General features: G+C 44.0%; 1 protein-coding gene across 1 annotated transcript; it reads right to left on the bottom strand.

Annotated features, from left to right (window-relative positions):
- Positions 1 to 263: 263 nt before the first annotated feature.
- Positions 264 to 17,015, bottom strand: PLAGL2 (PLAG1 like zinc finger 2). Its single transcript, XM_027867933.1, has 3 exons — positions 16,963 to 17,015; positions 6,933 to 7,302; positions 264 to 5,463 (listed from the first exon to the last, which is right to left on the bottom strand). The coding sequence occupies exons 2-3, from the start codon at positions 7,190 to 7,192 to the stop codon at positions 4,242 to 4,244; spliced, it is 1,482 nt and encodes a 493-aa protein (XP_027723734.1). The 5' UTR covers positions 7,193 to 7,302; positions 16,963 to 17,015; the 3' UTR covers positions 264 to 4,241.
- Between the last annotated feature and the right edge of the window lie 67 nt (positions 17,016 to 17,082).

Genomic DNA, 17,082 nt, shown 5'->3' with positions numbered 1-17,082 from the left:
TTCAAGTGTCTCTCCAACCCTTTCCCCAATCAGAGGCTCACAACTTCCAAATACATCATTCAAAGGTTTTTAATAAACAACTTCATTATAAAAACTTTCTTCTTGAAAATGTAATTCTGTAAAACATTGAAAAATCTAATTTAACAAAGATACGCCCTGTGCATTTTCTAATGGCACTTAATATTTTACAATTAAAAACCTTGTTTTATATAAAGCCAAAAATACTCCAATAAAAAGAGGTTATTCACTGTGTATACAAAGTGCTAGAAAGTTTTTGTTTTGTTTTTTTTTTTTTTCCTTTTTTCTTTTTAAATAGTCCGGCCTTACAAACGGGCAGCTCTGTGGCCTTAACAGCTGGGGGAGGTGGGGGGGTGTTGGGTGTAGGACTTGGGAAGGGGAGTTTGAGGAGCGAGTGTGCTAAGAGGTGGAGAGGGTGCCAAACATCCAGATTACCAGGGACAGCCTGCTGAGGAAGCTTTGCTGTCTGTAAAACTCCATTGTTAAACCCCACTTTTTCCCTCTGCCCCAGTCCCTTGAAAAGCCTTCTCTGGGGCATCTGGAGATCCTCCCTGCTTGCTCCTCTTAGGAAATACCACCCTCCAGCTGTGAAGGTCACTGGCAGTGTGCCTCCCACAGCAGGTTCAGAGCTCAACTAATTTCAGGAGAGGCCGGGGTGGGAGCTCCAGAGACTCTGGACTTCTCTGGTCACCACCTGCCTAAGGCAAAGTTTCTTATTACATAAATATCCTTGTTAAAAAGCAAAATATTGATCCTGTACAATATAAACTGTTACCAAAAAAAATCGTGCTAAAAACAGCTCCTAGATATGAGGGGAAAAAACTACCAAAAAAAATAGGGAAAGGGTTAATGAGGCACTAAGGAAAGATTGGGAGTGAGGGGGATTTCATAAACTTAGGGCAATATCTACGAGCATAAGTAATCAAACCTGCTCTGCAGATTTCCACTTTTAACAAAATGCCATTAGTCAAAGGCTGAAAAAGTTCACTAAAGGGCCTATCTGCTGTAGCTGAAGGGGTTCACGGGCTCAGCTCATGCCACAGATCCACGTCACCCCTCCCCCTAAACAGGAATGGGGAACAGCAGGTTACACAGAAGCCAGACTGATGGAGGTTCAGAGTGGGAACATATTGGCCAGCTCTGCTGTGCAAGGTAGGCAAAACCTAGTCAGTCAAAAGCTGCCACTATTAAGTGGGAAAGTTATTTGGGAACAAGGGTAGAGGCAGAAAAGGTACACTGGGACTGGAGTTTCCTCTGCCATTCATATTCCTGATACTCAGTTATCTTGACTGCACAAACTCTTGGTTGTCTTTTGGTCAATGCTGCATAAGAGCTTATCATCCTTAGCCAAGGTGTCTGAGTTTTTGCAGCACTTTTCAACAAAAATCTTTTAAGCCTGGGTGCTGAATTCAGGGCAAAGACAGAGTTATTAAACTACTTGTATCTTTAAAATAACTGTACTTTCAGCCTTTAAAAAATGGGGTAACTTCACTTCCCTAATTTGGACCCAAAAAGGAATGATCAGGTGGCTATTGGCCAAAAGGAGCTGCCGATGTTTCCTCTGCACAGGGCATACTGAAAAACTGACCTTGAGACAGTAATTTTATGGTGGTTTATGAGGATATTTGGAGAGGTAGGTGTGGGGAAATAAAGGATGACAAGACTTGGGGAGGGTGAAATGAGGTACCAGTTTCAGGGTTAAGTAGATGCCTTGCTTATCACATAAGATTTCTGGGAGCCCTTTTACTTTATATCACTTCAGCCAGAGAAAGCAAGTGGAAAGCTAGAGGGGAGTGACGGGCTTGGGGAAACATGCAGGGGGAGGAAAAAGATGAACAAACACTCACATCCAAGTCCTCCGCCGGCTTAGGATTAAGGGAAATTTGTACTTTACAGCCAGAGGTCCCATGACCTCTGCTGGTCAAGTGTGCAGTGACCGCAGGGAGAGGGATGGGGGGTACAGTGGTGAAGACAAAATATAACAGATGAGTATAAAGTCAAGAATGGTAGCGATGAGCCCCAGTGGCCCCTCCTTTACCATTACCCATAATATAAGTCTTAGATGAAATGAACAGCAACTGGCCATGTGAACAAGGCCACGCCTTTTTTTAGAAAACATAATTAGTCCATGGAATTCACTTACAGCTGATTCTTGAAAGCAAACCACCTAGCCCAAACCTAAGGAGGACTAGACATTTCTACATCTGAAAACAGTATCCCAAACTACCTGGTTAATTTTTTTTTTTAACATGCTCATTTGATTCTCATCCCTTCACAATTAAGGGCATCAACATGTTTTAACACCTTCACCTCAAACAACTGGTACGCCACAGGCCAGAGCAGGTGCGTAGTATCACCTATCTGCTCTTCTCCTAAATGGCAATTCTGAGATAATTCCTAGTGGGGAATCAAAAGACCATGAAAAATGGACTAGGTTTAAGCAAATGAGGCAGAATCACCTTAGTAGTTTGTCCTAAAAATTGAATGATAAAGCCAGAGTGAGATATCAGGTGAGGGAATCACTCAAAATGAGAAACCCTAGGGGACTGGCCACTGGATGCGCTTGTGGAGTTCATAGTGAAAGAGGTAGATGTGTGTTTCCTGGGTTGGTAGAGACATCTGGATGGGTTCCAGCAATGTTGGCCCTGGGACTCCTGCCTGCAGGCTGGTGGGAGCACATGTTGGGTCACAAACAGAAAGGGGCAAAGCCAGCAGGGTGGTGGGGGAAGATGAACCAGATTTACTTTAAACACAAGCACTGATGGATGGGGATGCAAGGTTGAAAGCTGACAGGGATCAGATATTTACTGGGTGACAGATACCTTCCTTGGTACTACCATATAAAACCAAGGATGGGAAAATAAGAGCAGAGAAGAAAGCAAGACCAGGGGCCTTTTGCTGAGAAAAGCTTGCATACCAAGGTCCCTAGATATATCAGTGACTATGAAAACAGAGATGAAAGTGGGTATAATGATCAGAGGAATTTAGTGTTGGAAGGAACAGTTCATATATAGTTACTTCTCAATGACAAACCAATCTGGGACTTTCAAATTCTAACTTCCTGAATACTATCCTTCCAGTAAATCCACAGCTTCCTGGAAGGGGAATGGGGTTGGAGAGAACAAATGAGGTGCTCACACCCTCTCCTTTGCCACCTTAACTAACTTATGGAGTCCAGATGCCTTCCTATATCTAGGCATAGCACAAGCTATGTGGAAGGGTAGGAGGCCCCAGGTCTTGCCTTTTAACTTGTTTCCATCTCCAATTCAAAAGGAGACCAACGTGTATTTGAGCAGAAGTGATCCAGACCTCTTAAAAACTGCTCCATTCTCCTTGTCTGCCTCATGGGGTAATGTGAGCTAAGAGAGCCACAGAGGACGGCAGAAACTGAAGTAGTCCAAAGTCAGTTTATTTCCCCATGGGGGAAAAATGTGACCTCAAGTGAAGAGAAGTCAGTGAAACCCGACTCCATCATGTAAACAGGGCTCCAGTTAACACCAGATACCCAAAAGGTTCATGCTAGTGCCAACTGGATTGTACTGGTGGGAATGGATTCATGGTGTGTAAACAATGCTCACTGGAATAAGTCTACTCTAACGGCTCTGCAAGGGGAAGTGAAATGATGTGTCTGAATCAACTGTGTAAACGGTATCACTGCTGGCAACACTGATACAGAGTAGAGTAGCGGTAAAGAGGGATGGGGCAGTGGGGGAAGGGAACAAGGAGGCCCTTTCTCCTGCCCACTCTGTCCAAGGCAGGTTACTGGAACTGATCTCTCGAAGACCCTTCTCCATCAGCAGGGACTGTTTACAGGGTCTGCAATCGTGGACTGGAAGGTGGGTCTCTCCAGCTGGTTTTCATGAGACAATCCAAGGTGAAACCTCACTGTTCCTGCTTCTCCAAGGAGCCCCTCTCCCCAGAGAGAAGAATGAAGCTCTCAAGCCTTAGGGAGGGAGAGTGCTAAGTGTGGCTCCCGATTCAGATTGAAAACAAACAAACAAAAAATACCTGAAGTCCTATTGTATGAAATCTTTTCACGGGGTTAGGGTTCACGCAACCTCAAGGCTGCTCTGGGAGGTTGAACCCAAGTGCTCCATACAGACACTGGAATCCTTTCATCTTGAACCCAGCTTTGAAAGCTCAGCAGCCTTCACAGGGAACAGAAGGAAGAAATAAGAGTTGGGATTTATGACCTGAGGGCCAAGCCCGGTACCTCCTTCAACCTACTGGAACGCCTGATGAAAACGTGGCAGAGTGGTGGTGCTCAAGCCAGAGGTGAAAACTGGGGGTAATGAATGTAATGGCCCAAAGTTCAGGGGACCCCCAGGTCCTGGAGAATCTTGAGGCTGAGACTGCAAAGTGGTAAGCAGTGGTTGGGTTTCTGCCTGTGAATAACCCATGACCAATCCTCCTGTGGTCCCAGGTGGGTTACATGGAGGAAGATTCAGGGGGAGAAAGCCCAGGAGGTGAGAAAAATCCATGTTAGCAGCACAAAGCGCCTCAGAGAGGTTGGCGGGGCTCTTGGAAAGCAGGGCTTCATCCAAAAGGGCCGGCTGAGGTGAGGAGGACTGGGGCTCACTGGATGGGAGAGACAGGCTTCCGGGAAGCTCCGACAGAAAGCTTTCCACCTCTGCTTTGGGTAGTTTCTCCGGCAAGTATGAGGTAGATCCAAGCTGGTATTTGGGGGGAAGTTGTGGTGGAGAGGAGATGGATGAGGAAGATTCCAGAGGATAACTCATTCCCATTGGCAGGGAATTGTGAACCAGAGAATGGGGCATCCCTGAACTTGGCATGGCTGGAAGGTGGGTGCTATACATACCCATAGGTAACATGCCCGGGAAGGTCTTACCCCCTATCACGTCCCTGGATGCCATGCACAGAACTGGGCTCAGCTCTTCTTTCACCGTGACTGAGGAGCTGCAGCTGAGGAGTCCCAGCATGTCCACTGGTTCCGTCTTAATTTTCAGTAATTCTTGTGAGTGGCTCTTCTTCACGTGCCGAGTAAGGTGGTCCTTACGCCCAAACCTCTGGGCACAGTACTGGCAAAGGAAGTCTTTGCGTCCCGTATGTACCACCAGGTGCCTCCGCACATCCTTCCTGGTGTAGAAGCGTCGATCACAATGGTCGCAGGGATGCTTCTTCTCCTTGGCCCCACCTGATGCTCTCCGTGAGTGAGCCTTCAGGTGCTCTAGCAGAACCTGGGTGTTTTCAAAGGTCTGGAGACACACTTTGCAGCTAAGGTCACCGCTGGTGGCAGCGTGCATGGCCAGGTGGCGTCGATAGCCCAGCTTGGTGTTATAGTTTTTGCCACACTCCGGGCAGTGGAGGGCCTCCTTATGGGGATCATGGGTCTGCAGGTGATTCCTCAAATGATCCTTCCGATGGAACATCTTCTCACAATACATGCACTGGTGGGGCTTCTGGGCTGAGTGAGTGGCCATATGCCTGGATAAAGAAAGCAGATGATCAAAAGACCTGACCACATTCAACCTACAATCTTCTTTGATCCAAAGGTTAAAGGGTGAGGGAGGAAAGAGGACTAAGGCTTAGCCTAGTGATTCAAAAGCTAGGAGTTGGAAACACAGTTCTCTTTATCCTTAATGTGTCAATTCCCTCTTGCCAAACCCAAAATCTCTCATCCTCCTCTAGCATGCCAGATCCCACCTGACTTTCATAAGGTGTTATGTGGCTTTGCAAAATGCTTTATATACATTCTCTCACTATATCCTCACATCAAGCAGATAACACATGTGCAAATTCTCAAAAGAGGAAGGATGCTACAGACATTCAGATGACAATTATTCTTCTCCTTTAGCTTCAATTCACTTCAGTGTTTGTCAGGGACCACCTGTGCCAAAATTCTATGCAAGGTACTGAAGACGAGACAGCATTTTAGCTAAAATATGATCTCTGCCTCATTGATCTGACAGTCTAATGCCTGTAAGTTTAACTTATGTTGTTTTGGGGTAAGAGAACATAATACGTGCACCGCAAGAATGCTGCTTCTTGTTGGAAGGGAGCTCGGTGGCTCATTTCATCAAACTCATAGAGGAGAAAACTGAATGAAGCCCAGATAAAGAAAGTGACTTGCCTAAGATCAAAAGATGACCAAATGGCAATTGAGAATATACATTTCCTGACACCCAGTGTAGGATTCTTGCTATATTACTACCTTCTTCATCAGCGCTAAGATAAAACAAATAAACAATGCTAAATGTACAACAAGGCAAAAATTTGAATTTGTTTTTAAAATTAAAAATACCTATTATCAATTTTGTCCAACAAACAACAGAATAAAAATGAGAGTGGAAACTCAGCTATCTGCATCATAACTGACTAATTCATTCTGGCAAGTAATTCTAAGTTGTTCTTCTAAGTTCATTGCTACTCTGTTGGAAAGCATAGATGATAATCAAATTTGAAAAGACATGATAATTAGAGTTTTTCCACTCATCTGGAAGAGAAAGTTATATAGGCCAAACTAGAGAACATAGATCCTAAGTCATAAAACTTTAAATGGTAACATACTATGTGAAAAGAACACTGGATTGATGAACAGGAGATGTGGGTTTTAGTTATGGATGTACCATTGACTTTCTGTGTGATCTTTGGCAAATCACCTTCTCTGGGCCTCAGTTTGTCCTCTATAAAGATGTTGAACTCAATGATTTCTAAATTCCCTTCAAGTTCTAAAAGTATGATTGATTCTCATTTTCCAGGTAGATCACCATCATCAATTAATGAATGTGCACAACATCAGGCATCGAACATGTAGAAGACATAGTCCATGACCTCAAGAAGTGTACTGTTCTTTAACAGAGATGGAACTCACTACAATGAATGGTCTCCTTGGTTTTGTTTCCAAAAGAATTTCTGGCTCCAAAGCAGTCCCTAGAATGGATTTTATTACCTACCTATAAAGTTTGTACTTCGATGCAAAAGCCTTGCCACAGTGCAGCTGAGGGCAGTTGTACGGTCTCTGTTCTGTGTGGGGGAGGCTGTGGGTTCTCAGCTTCTCCCCACCTGAGAAGGAGGTACCGGAGATTTCACATTGGCACTTGACTTGACTTTCTGCCTCACGGCCTCTTGGCCTGGGAACTAGTTTCCAGCCTGTCTCCTCCTCCTGCTTTGCATCTTGAATCCAGTTAGGGACACTGGTGAAGAATGCCGTCATGGCAGGGCTAATGGGGGAGGGCCATATTAATGAGAACTCTTCCCCATCAGCAGTGTGCTCACTCTGTTCTGACACAGTTTTCAAAGGAGGCTTCAGAAGAATATCTTCACCTGAAATGTTAGAAAAACTAGGGTTAGGAAAGCCAGCAGGAGGTCACGAGTAGTTTTGATTATCTATGCCAATAGAAACAAGGAGATTGACAGTGATAGAAACAGTACTTTTACATTTACAAAGCATTTTTCTCATAACACCTTTGACACAGGTAGCACAAGCATTATTTTACCCACTTTACGGATAAAGAAACTGAGGACCAGGGGTGGAACCAAGATGGCAGAGAAAGGCAGTGACTTGCCTAAGCTCTCCCCCAAAACCCCTCTGAACACCTTTAAATAATGCCATAAAAATTCCTGGAGCAGCAGAACCCACAAAAGGACGGGGTGAAATAATTTTCCAGCCAAAGACAACTTAGAAAGTAAGCAGGAAAGGTCTGTCACACCTGGGTGAAGTACAGCACAGTCCAGCACAGCCCTAACCCCAGCAAACCAGGGGCAAGCCTTGAGAGCCACTAAATCAACAGTGGCAGCAACTGCTCTGGGAGCTCTAGGCCACAGACAGTAAGGGGGTTGAAAAACTGGTCAAAAGGAGATTACAGGGTTCTTTTTGCGAGCACTGAGGCAGCACTCTGTTGCTTTGCCCATTACTAGATCTGAGTCACAGTCCTGGGTGGCAGTCCCAGTGCTAGGAGGAACACTAACACACTAGAGCTTGCAGAGCAGGGACCCTTGTCACAGTTCCTGGGCAGAAAAGAGTGCTTGTGTTCACTCACAGACCAGAGCACAAGCCAGGAGAGTAGTAAACACACCTCTCGTTAGATCCAACTTGGAAAAACTGAAAATTTACAGGTCCTTGGAAGTATCTCTGAAAACAGCTGCACAAAACCCCTGAAGTTTGGGACAGTGCACCCTTCACCCGGGAAGCAGAGCCCCGCTGGGAAAATGAGCAAACAACTGAAAAAAATGGTGCCCATAAAAGTTACTATGGTGATAGGGAAGATCAAAACACACACTAAAAAGAAGATAACAAATTCAAAACTCCTACATCCAATGCCTCCAAGAAACACAGGAATTAGTCTCAGGCCATGGAAGAACTCAAAAAGGATTATGAAAATCAAGCAAGAAAGACAGAGGAAAAATTGTGAAAAGAAATGAAAGTGATACAAGAAAATTGTGAAAAACGAGTCAACAATTTGGTAAAGGAAGCACAAAAAAATACTGAAGAAAATAACACCTTAAAAAACAGGTTAGGTGAAATGGTAAAAGAGGTGAAAAAAGCTAATGAGGAAAAGAATGTCTTAAAAAGCAGAACTGGCCAAATGGAGAAAGAGGTACAAAAATTTACTAAAGAAAAAAACTTAAAAAGTAGAATTGGGGGCAGCTAGATGGCACAGTGGATAGAGCTCCAGCCTTGGAGTCAGAAGGACCTGAGTTCAAATCTGGCCTCAGATGCTTGACACTTACTAGCTGTGTGACCCTGGGCAAGTCACTTAACTCTGATTCCCTCACCAAAAAAGAAAAAAAGAAAAGAAAAAGTAGAATTGGTCAAATGGAAAAGGAGATCCAAAAGCTTACTGAAGAAAGTAATTTTTTTTAAAAATATATATATATATAGGCAATTGGAGTTAAGTGACTTGCCCAGGGTCACACAGCTAGTAAGCATCAAGTATATGGTCTGAGGCTGGATTTGAACTCAGATCCTCCTGACTTCAGGGCCGGTGCTCTATCCATTGCACCACCTAGGTGCCCCAAGAAAATAATTTCTTAAAAATCAGAAGTGAGCAAATGGAAGCAAATGACTTTATGAGAAACCAAGAAACAATAAAACAAAAACAAAAGAATGAAAAAATAGAAGACAATGTGAAATATCTCACTGGAAAAACAACTGACCTGGAAAATAGATCCAGGAGAGAGAATTTAAATATTATTACACTACCCAAAAGCCATGATCAAAAAAAGAACCTAGATACCACCTTCCAAGAAATTATCAAAGAAAACTGCTCTGATATTCCAGAATCAGAGGATAAAATAGAAATTGAAAGAATTCACCTATCACCTCCTGAAAGAAATCTCAAAATGAAAACTCCCAGGAATATTATGGCCAAATTCCAGAGCTCCCATGTCAAGAAGAAAATACTGCAAGCAGCCAGAAAGAAACAATTCAAGTATCATGGAGCCACAGTCAAAATAACACGAGATTTAGCTATTTCCACATTGAAAGATCAGATATTCCAGAGGGCAAAGGAGTTAGGATTACAACCAAGAATCACCTATCCAACAAAACTGACTATAATCCTTCAGAGGAAAAAAAAAAGGATATTCAATGAAATAGAGAACTTTCAAGCACTCTTAATGAAAAGATCAGAGCAGAATAGAAAATCTGACTTTCAAATACAAGACAAAGAGAAGCATAAAAAGGTAAACAGGAAAGGGAAATCATAAGGGACTTAATAAGGTTAAACTGTTTACATTCCTACACGGGGAGATGATGCTTGTAACTTGTAAGAATTTTCTCATTATTAAGGCAGTTAGAAGGAGCATACATGGACAGAGGGCATGGGTATGAGTTGAGTATGATGGGATGATAGCTAAAAAAGAAAAAATCAAGGGGTGAGAGAGAAATGTCCTGGGAGAAAGGGAGAAGTTATCTCACATAAAAGAGGCAAGAAAAAGCTTGGGGAATAGAGGGGAAGTGAGGGGGACCTTACTCTCTCAGAATTGGCTCAAAGAGAGAATAACACACATACTCAATTGGGTATGGAAATCTATTTTACCCTACAGGGAAGTAGGAGAGGAAGAGGATAAGAGAAGGAGATGGTGGTGATTGAAGGGAGGGCAGATTGGGGCAGGGGGTAGTCAGAAGCAAAACACTTTTGAGGAGGGACAGGGTAAAAGGAGAGAAAGAAAAAGGGGGGGGTGTTAGGATGGAGGGAAATACAGTTAGCAATAGTAACTGTGGAAAAAATTTTGAAGGAAGTTTCTCTGATAAAGGTCTCTTTTCTCAAACATATAAAGAACTGAGTCAAATTTATAAAAATAAGAGCTTTTCCCCTGATAAATGATCAAAAGATATGAACAGTTTTCAGATGAAGAAATCAAAGCTATCTATAGCCATATGAAAAAATGCTCTAAATCACTATTAATTGGAGAAATGAATATTAGAACAATTCTGAGGTACTACTTCATACCTATTAGATTGGCTAATAGGACAGAAAAGGAAAATGACCAATGTAGGAGGGAATGCATAAATGCACTGTTGGTGGAGTTGTGAATTGATTTAGCCATTCGTAACTATGCCCAAAGGGCTATAAAACCATGCCTGCCCTTTGATCTAGCAATACTACTACTAGGTCTGTATCCCAAGAGATAAAAAACAAAGAGGAAAAGAACTTATATATACAAAAATATTTATAGCAGCTCTTTTCTGGTGGCAAAGAACTGGAAATTGAGAGGATGACCATCAAATGGGGAAAGGCTGAACAAACTGTGTTATGTGATTATGATGGAATACTGTAAGAAATGGTGAGCAGGATGCTTGCAGGACAAACCTGGAAAGACTTACATGAGTTGATGCAAAGTGAAATGTACTGTGTACAAAGTTACAACATTATAAGATGATCAGTTGTGAATGATTTAGCTATTCTCAGCAATGCAATGATCCAAGACAACTCTGAAGGACTTAAGATGAAAAATGCTATCCATCCCAAAGAAAGAACTGATGGTGTCTGAATACAATTGAAGCATACTTTTTTTTTGCTTTTTTAGTTTTTCTCGAGGTTCTTTTTGGTCTGTTTTCTTTTACAACATGACTAATATGGAAATGTTTTGCATGACTATACATGTATAATCTATATCAAATTGCTTGCCTTCTCAATGGGGGGGAAGGTGGAGAAGGAGGAAGGGAGAGAAAAACCTCAAAAGACCTCAAAGTTTTAAAAACCAATGTTAAAAATTGTTTTTTACATGTAACTGGAGAAAAAAAATACTAAGTAAATTCAAAAAAGAAAAAGAAAAAAAGTGCGGCTCAAAGAGGAAAAAGAATTGCCTGAGGTGACATTGGTAAGCAGCAAATACAGAATCTGAAAACTAAGTTTTCCAAGGCCAATGCTTTTTTTCACCTATCATGCTGCCTCTCCAGAATCCATTGCTAAGCCTCAAATTTCTTTTTCAGCTGTTAGAATCAACAAATCTTCCCATCAAAGCCCTTAACACAGATTTTGGTTTCCCTTTTATGCTACTCTTAATTTTCTGCCTCCATCAGAGAGGTAATAATAGGTAAACACCTAAAAGGCAGACAGAATAAGAGAATCCTCTCTTGGGAAATGAGCCATGGAATAACCTGCCCTTAGAACTAGATTGATAAGGCAGTGTATACGCTAGCATACCCAGGATGAGATTTCTGCTTCTGAGCACTCAAACACAGGCTATATATATGCTGACTGTGAGGCTCCCCCAGGGATTTACATAATCCCAGAAAGTTTTTTTATTTGAACAAAAGGTTAGCAACCTTTTGAAAGCTCTATTCACTCCTTCCTTCCTAGGACCCAACAGGATACCTTGCATGATGTCCTTACCATGTTCTACTCTGCATGGCAAAGCTAATGTATATTTATTTATATATGCTATCCCCCTACTAGATTAGTTCCATGAGGTTGGGAAATGTAAGCAACTACTTTGTAAAAGGCCTGTCCCACATTTGGTGCTTGGGGGATACAAAGATAAAAGACAACAATGCCTGTATTCAAGTTTACAATTGTTGGGGGGAGGGTTTAGAAAGGGCAGTAAGATACATCCACAAATAATTATGATACAAGGCAGATAATAAGCATAAAAGAATACAAACGATGTAAACCCAAAATGCTAATGAAAAATGTAAGGGTCAGCCCACCTTGGGGACAGGGTGTGTGAATCAAGACAAGTTTCATGGAGGAGGTGACACTGGGCTTTGAAAGACTGGAGAGTTTTCAACCTACAGAAATGGGTGGAGAAGAGTCCATTTCAGGCAACAGAATGGAAGAGGAATCCGTTTCAAGCAACAGAAATGGCAGAATAAGGGGCAGCTAGGTGTCACAGTGGATAGAGCACCGGCCCTGGATTCAGAAGGACCTGAATTCAAATCCGGCCGCAGACACATAACACTTACTAGCTATGTGACCTTGGGCAAGTCACTTAACCCATTGCCTAGCCAAAAAAAAAAAAAAGAAATGGAAGAATAAGAATGAGGGTAGAAGGGTGGGGTGTATAGTCCAATTTGCTTGAGATCCTGAGTAAGTAGAATGGAACAATCTGAGCTTTAGATCCTTTACGTCTAGTAGTGTTCCGCATATAGTAAACACTTAATATGGCGAATGGCATAACAACATTTTTTGTGTTATCAAAGAATTGGAAACAAAGTTGATGCCCATCAATTGGGGAATAGCTAAACAAACTGTAGTACGTGAAAGAATTTGCCCCATGAGAAACAATGAATATGAAGAATTCAGAAAAGCATGAGGAGGCTTATGTGAACTGATACAGACAGGACCAGGAAAACAATTTATCCAATGACTAAAAAAAAATGGGAGCAAAAAACTTATCTGGAATGCTATGTAACTATAATGATGGTTACTCCTATAGTCAAGAAAATGTACCTTCCTCCCTTTTCTTTGAAAAAGTAGGGCATATGGATTTAAGCTATTGCACACAGTGTGTCAAACTTGGTTGATATGTTGGTTGGTTTTACTGAACTATTCTTTAAAAAAATTTTTTTTTTGGTTACAGAAAGCAGAGGATATATTCAGTTCACTGAGGATATATTCAGAAATGAAGGTAATAAAAGAACAAAAGATATCAATAAATTTTTTTAAGAGATGAAGGTTCTAAATGCCAAGGTTCTGTATGGCTGGAAGCAGAAAGGATTATATGTGTGATTATCTCCAGGCTACCAACTAAGGGGGAAGGGTTGTGCTCCATAGATGTATTACTACGTTCAATCTTAAAAGCAGTAGGGAGAAGAGTATAGTATAGCAGCCACCACCTAATGTGCTATTGAAAATAATTATGTTCACTACCTCCGATACATAGATTGTTAAGTTGCCAATCTCTTGTAAACAGAAGGAGATTTCCTTATGAGATCAAGCTGACCCTGGCAAGCATGGCACTTCATTAGGCAAGCACTTCTCCAGACAGAATATGTGGTTATAGGTCTATGTTAGAAAGGAGAAGGGGTTGTTTATAAGGACCAGGACATGATAAGCCACCGCAACGCCTGCTCCTCATGCCTGTACCTGCTGTTCACAAGAACCATTTCCTGGAAGCCTAGAGAAATAGAACAGGTTGATAGCCAGTTTCCACCATCAGTAATTAACATATGGTATAAAGAAAGAGCATTAGACTTGGAGTCAAAGATCTAAGTTCAAGCCCCAGCTCTACCAACTACAAGTCATAAGACTCATGAGCAAATTGCTTTACCTCTCTGAGCCTCAGTTTCTTCATCTGAAAAACAGGGATTAAAAAAAACAACAGGTACATGCTTACTTCATGGGATTGCTGTAAAGATTTTGTAAAATGTAAAATACAATAGACACAGGAGCTATTAACTGCAAAATGGATCAGCTTCCCCTATTTAGAGACCATTCCTCCTGTTTAATAAATAGCCAAACATAATACAACTATTTTCCCATCAGAAGTACAGATCTGTCTAGAAAGATCTGCACAAAGGTGGCAGCATTTTACACTAGTCACATGTTGAGGATGGCCCACTAAAAACCAGTCCCACTTTAGCCCTTGGATGATCCTGTTGTATTTGTTTGCCACACAATGCTCCTCAAACTTCTTTAATGTCGAGTTCTCATGCTGTGCTACTCCCCTCCCCAATGGGGATGGGTGAGTGGAATTACCTGTTTATAATACCAGTGATTACCAGAGCCCATGGCGTAGTAAAAAGAGACAGATTTCCAGTTCTGGAAGTTACCCTTGTTTAAAACCAAACTGGTGCCTGCTGTCTAGGTGAAGATGAAAAGCAGAGAGAAGTGAGTCCTAGTCACTTGGGTTTCAATGACATGAAAGAGGGGACTGGTTCTGGAAACTCCACTCAAACTCAGAAAGAGAACAGTCCGTCCCCAACCTCCCACACATCCACCTCATCAGTTCTCCTGAACAAGCAGAAACAGTAGCAGCAAGCAGCTCAATACACTCTTACTGAAAGAGTGAGTAATGGGCTTCTAGGAAGAGGCCAGCGGGGGCTGAGAAAGGGCTCTGTCCATACAAAAAGCACATGGTTCCGTTCTCTTTGCTTGAGCTGCACTTAATCGGAATGTAGCTTTCAAAGAAAAAAGAACCCACCAACACCCTTAATTCTGCTCTATCTACACCAAACTGTTCAAAGTGGCTGTTGAATTACTTTACACCTAGAGTCACACGCTGGTTGTTTACGAAACAGGTGTAACTTGGTCATCCTTTTGGAGGACATACCCTTTTTTGCTGTCTTTGTTTACTCTCTAACCTGGGAAGATCTCTGTGCTTTTCAGAATCCCTAATCCTTCAGGTTTCCCCTTCCTCAGTAAAGCTTCAGAAGAATTCTGTCATTCTCTCCAGGCTGCTCTTCTGGTCTTGTGCTTTGACCTTAACAACCAGAGAAGCCGACAGAACCTGTTCTCATAAAACAAACACAATCCTTCCCTCCCAGTTGACAAGACATCTCAGTAAAAGCTGGTTCCCCATGGTGTGGTTCTCCAACGTTTTCCAGATTCCTTTTGGTGTCTGATGGGGCTGCGGGGGGAAGGGAAGGGGAGGAAGGGGAAATGGATGGGGAAGGACCTCCTTTGATGTCTAAATTTTACCCACTTCTTGGCAATGAGGCACTAAAGAATGTATCTCTTCCCCTCAGGTTCCAAAGCCAATTTTGTTACCTTCACAACCCCTCCCACATTCTTATTCTCCCTACCCACCCCCCCTTTTTTTGCTTCTCACAATTAATTGCCAGCTACTACTCCTTTTCCTTCAGGATATCCTCTGCAGCCACTACTCCTCCTCCGAACTGGCTTCCTCCAAAATTCCACAAGCTCCTCCAAGAAGCACCTACTGGCTACCAAATAAGCCAAAGCATACCCCTAAGACTAGGTTCAAATTCCAGGGCAGAGGATCCATTACAAATGGGAACTATTTCTGTAATATTTTTCCTCTAGTTAGGAAAAACTACTCTGAAACATCTGCATCAACATATGTGCAGTTCAAAAATGTATACTCCTTTTGGAAGTCTAAATCAGAGGCAATTAGGCCCAGTCAATCCTTTAATCTCAAAAGGCTACTAATTCCACTCAGATGAAATTAGAGTTTTTCTGGCACTACGTAATTTTTAAGAAAACTTTTCTGCACTATTATGCCTATGTACATTAGTCTTACACTCTACTCTCACCTTTTGCCCAGAGAAGGCAGTTCCCTGAGATTTCCCTGCAGCAAAGAAAGGGTTAACCTCCATGTGAGTTCTTACCAAATCGAAGACCCACAGAGGATTAGAGTCTCCACTTCAATGACTATCCTAAAATAGCATGAGACTCTCTTATCCCTCTTCTCCAGGACTCGGGGATCTGAGGAACTGGCCCCACCACCTGCTGACTGAAAGCATCACCAAGGGCAAACGTGCAAACCGGGGTGGACGATGCCTTCCCCTCCTCTGAGCTCAAAATAGCAACTAAGACATTATAAATAGACAGAGAGCAACCAGGCCCTGACCCACAGCACTAGAAACAAATCCTCATGATGCATTCCCGGAGGAGAAAATACAGGAGCAGGAAGGGAAATGGAAATAGCTCCATTAGGCTCTCTAGACTCTAACGAGAATTACATGGGGGGTGGGGGTGGGAGAGGAGGCGCGAAGGAGCCTCTGCGGCTTGCACCACTCCAGGAGACACCAAACAGGATTAGCAAGGCCCGGATATGCTTTCTGCAGGTCCCTCGGACGTCTGCTTGTGGAAGGCAGGGGCTAAGGTATCCCCAGTAAGGGCTGAGTAATAAACTGTTAACTCGGAAAGGGAGCAGCCCGTTCAGATCCCTGCTCCCCTCGCGACCTTGGGCAAGTAGCTTCGCTCCCTCCGGTGCTCAATTTCCCAGCCCACCCGTGGGGCCTGCTGCATGTTTGTGCGTGTGGTGGGGGGCCAGGGCCCCCACGAGATAGCGGGGGTCGGGCTGCCTGGGTGGAGGGAGCACTCACAGTGACAGAATGCGGGACCGAAGGGGGGGCAGCTGCACCTGCGGGCGGGCGGGCCAGGATCACGTGGGGGGGGGTCGAGAACGCAGAGAACCCCCCCACCGGCCCCCACGAAAGGGAAGGTGAGGTGCTAGGAGTGGCGCGGCGTCACCGCCAGAGGGGATGCGGGGCAGACCTCCAGGGCTCCGGGATCCCGTTTATCTGGGTCTGGGAGGGGGGGTCGGGAGGGGAGAATAAGGGGCGGGAGCTTTCCGGTCCTCACTCCCCTTCTTCGGGGGTCTAAGGGGCCGGGCCTTCGCTTCCCTCTCCCGCGCAGAGGAATTATCCGGTACTCCCCCTCCTTCCTCTTCCCCCCCCACCCCCGTGGGCTCGGATTATCCGGGCCTCTCCCTCCCTGTGGGGCGCGCGGAACGGGGCAGGGGCGGGGACGCAGCTCGGTCGTTAGCCGGCTCTACCCACCCAGCCCCGGCCCCGGCGCCCCCCGGGGGAGCTCTCCGGCCTCGCTCCCCCTGCTCACGCTCCTCACTCACCGTGTTCGAGGCCCCCGCGCTCCGGGGCGGGCCGCGCTCCGGCTCCGCCAGGCCCGGTCAGGCCCCGGTAGTGGCGGCGGTCGGGCCATTGTGCGGTGCATTCTGGGAGCCGCGCGAGCG

This window comes from Vombatus ursinus, unplaced genomic scaffold, assembly GCF_900497805.2.
Source record: "Vombatus ursinus unplaced genomic scaffold, bare-nosed wombat genome assembly UNPS02014786.1, whole genome shotgun sequence".
NCBI classification, from domain to species: domain Eukaryota; kingdom Metazoa; phylum Chordata; class Mammalia; order Diprotodontia; family Vombatidae; genus Vombatus; species Vombatus ursinus.
The sequence above is the reverse complement of the archived record's forward strand: the minus strand, read 5'-3'. Positions and strand labels throughout refer to the sequence as shown.

Coding starts and splice junctions, on each gene's coding strand:
- PLAGL2 (XM_027867933.1), bottom strand. CDS start 7,192: ATGACGGCATTCTTCACCAGTGTCCCTAACTGGATTCAAGATGCAAAG. Junction 5,464..6,932: donor TCGAAGTACAAACTTTATAG/GTAGGTAATAAA, acceptor TTCTTTATCCAG/GCATATGGCCACTCACTCAG.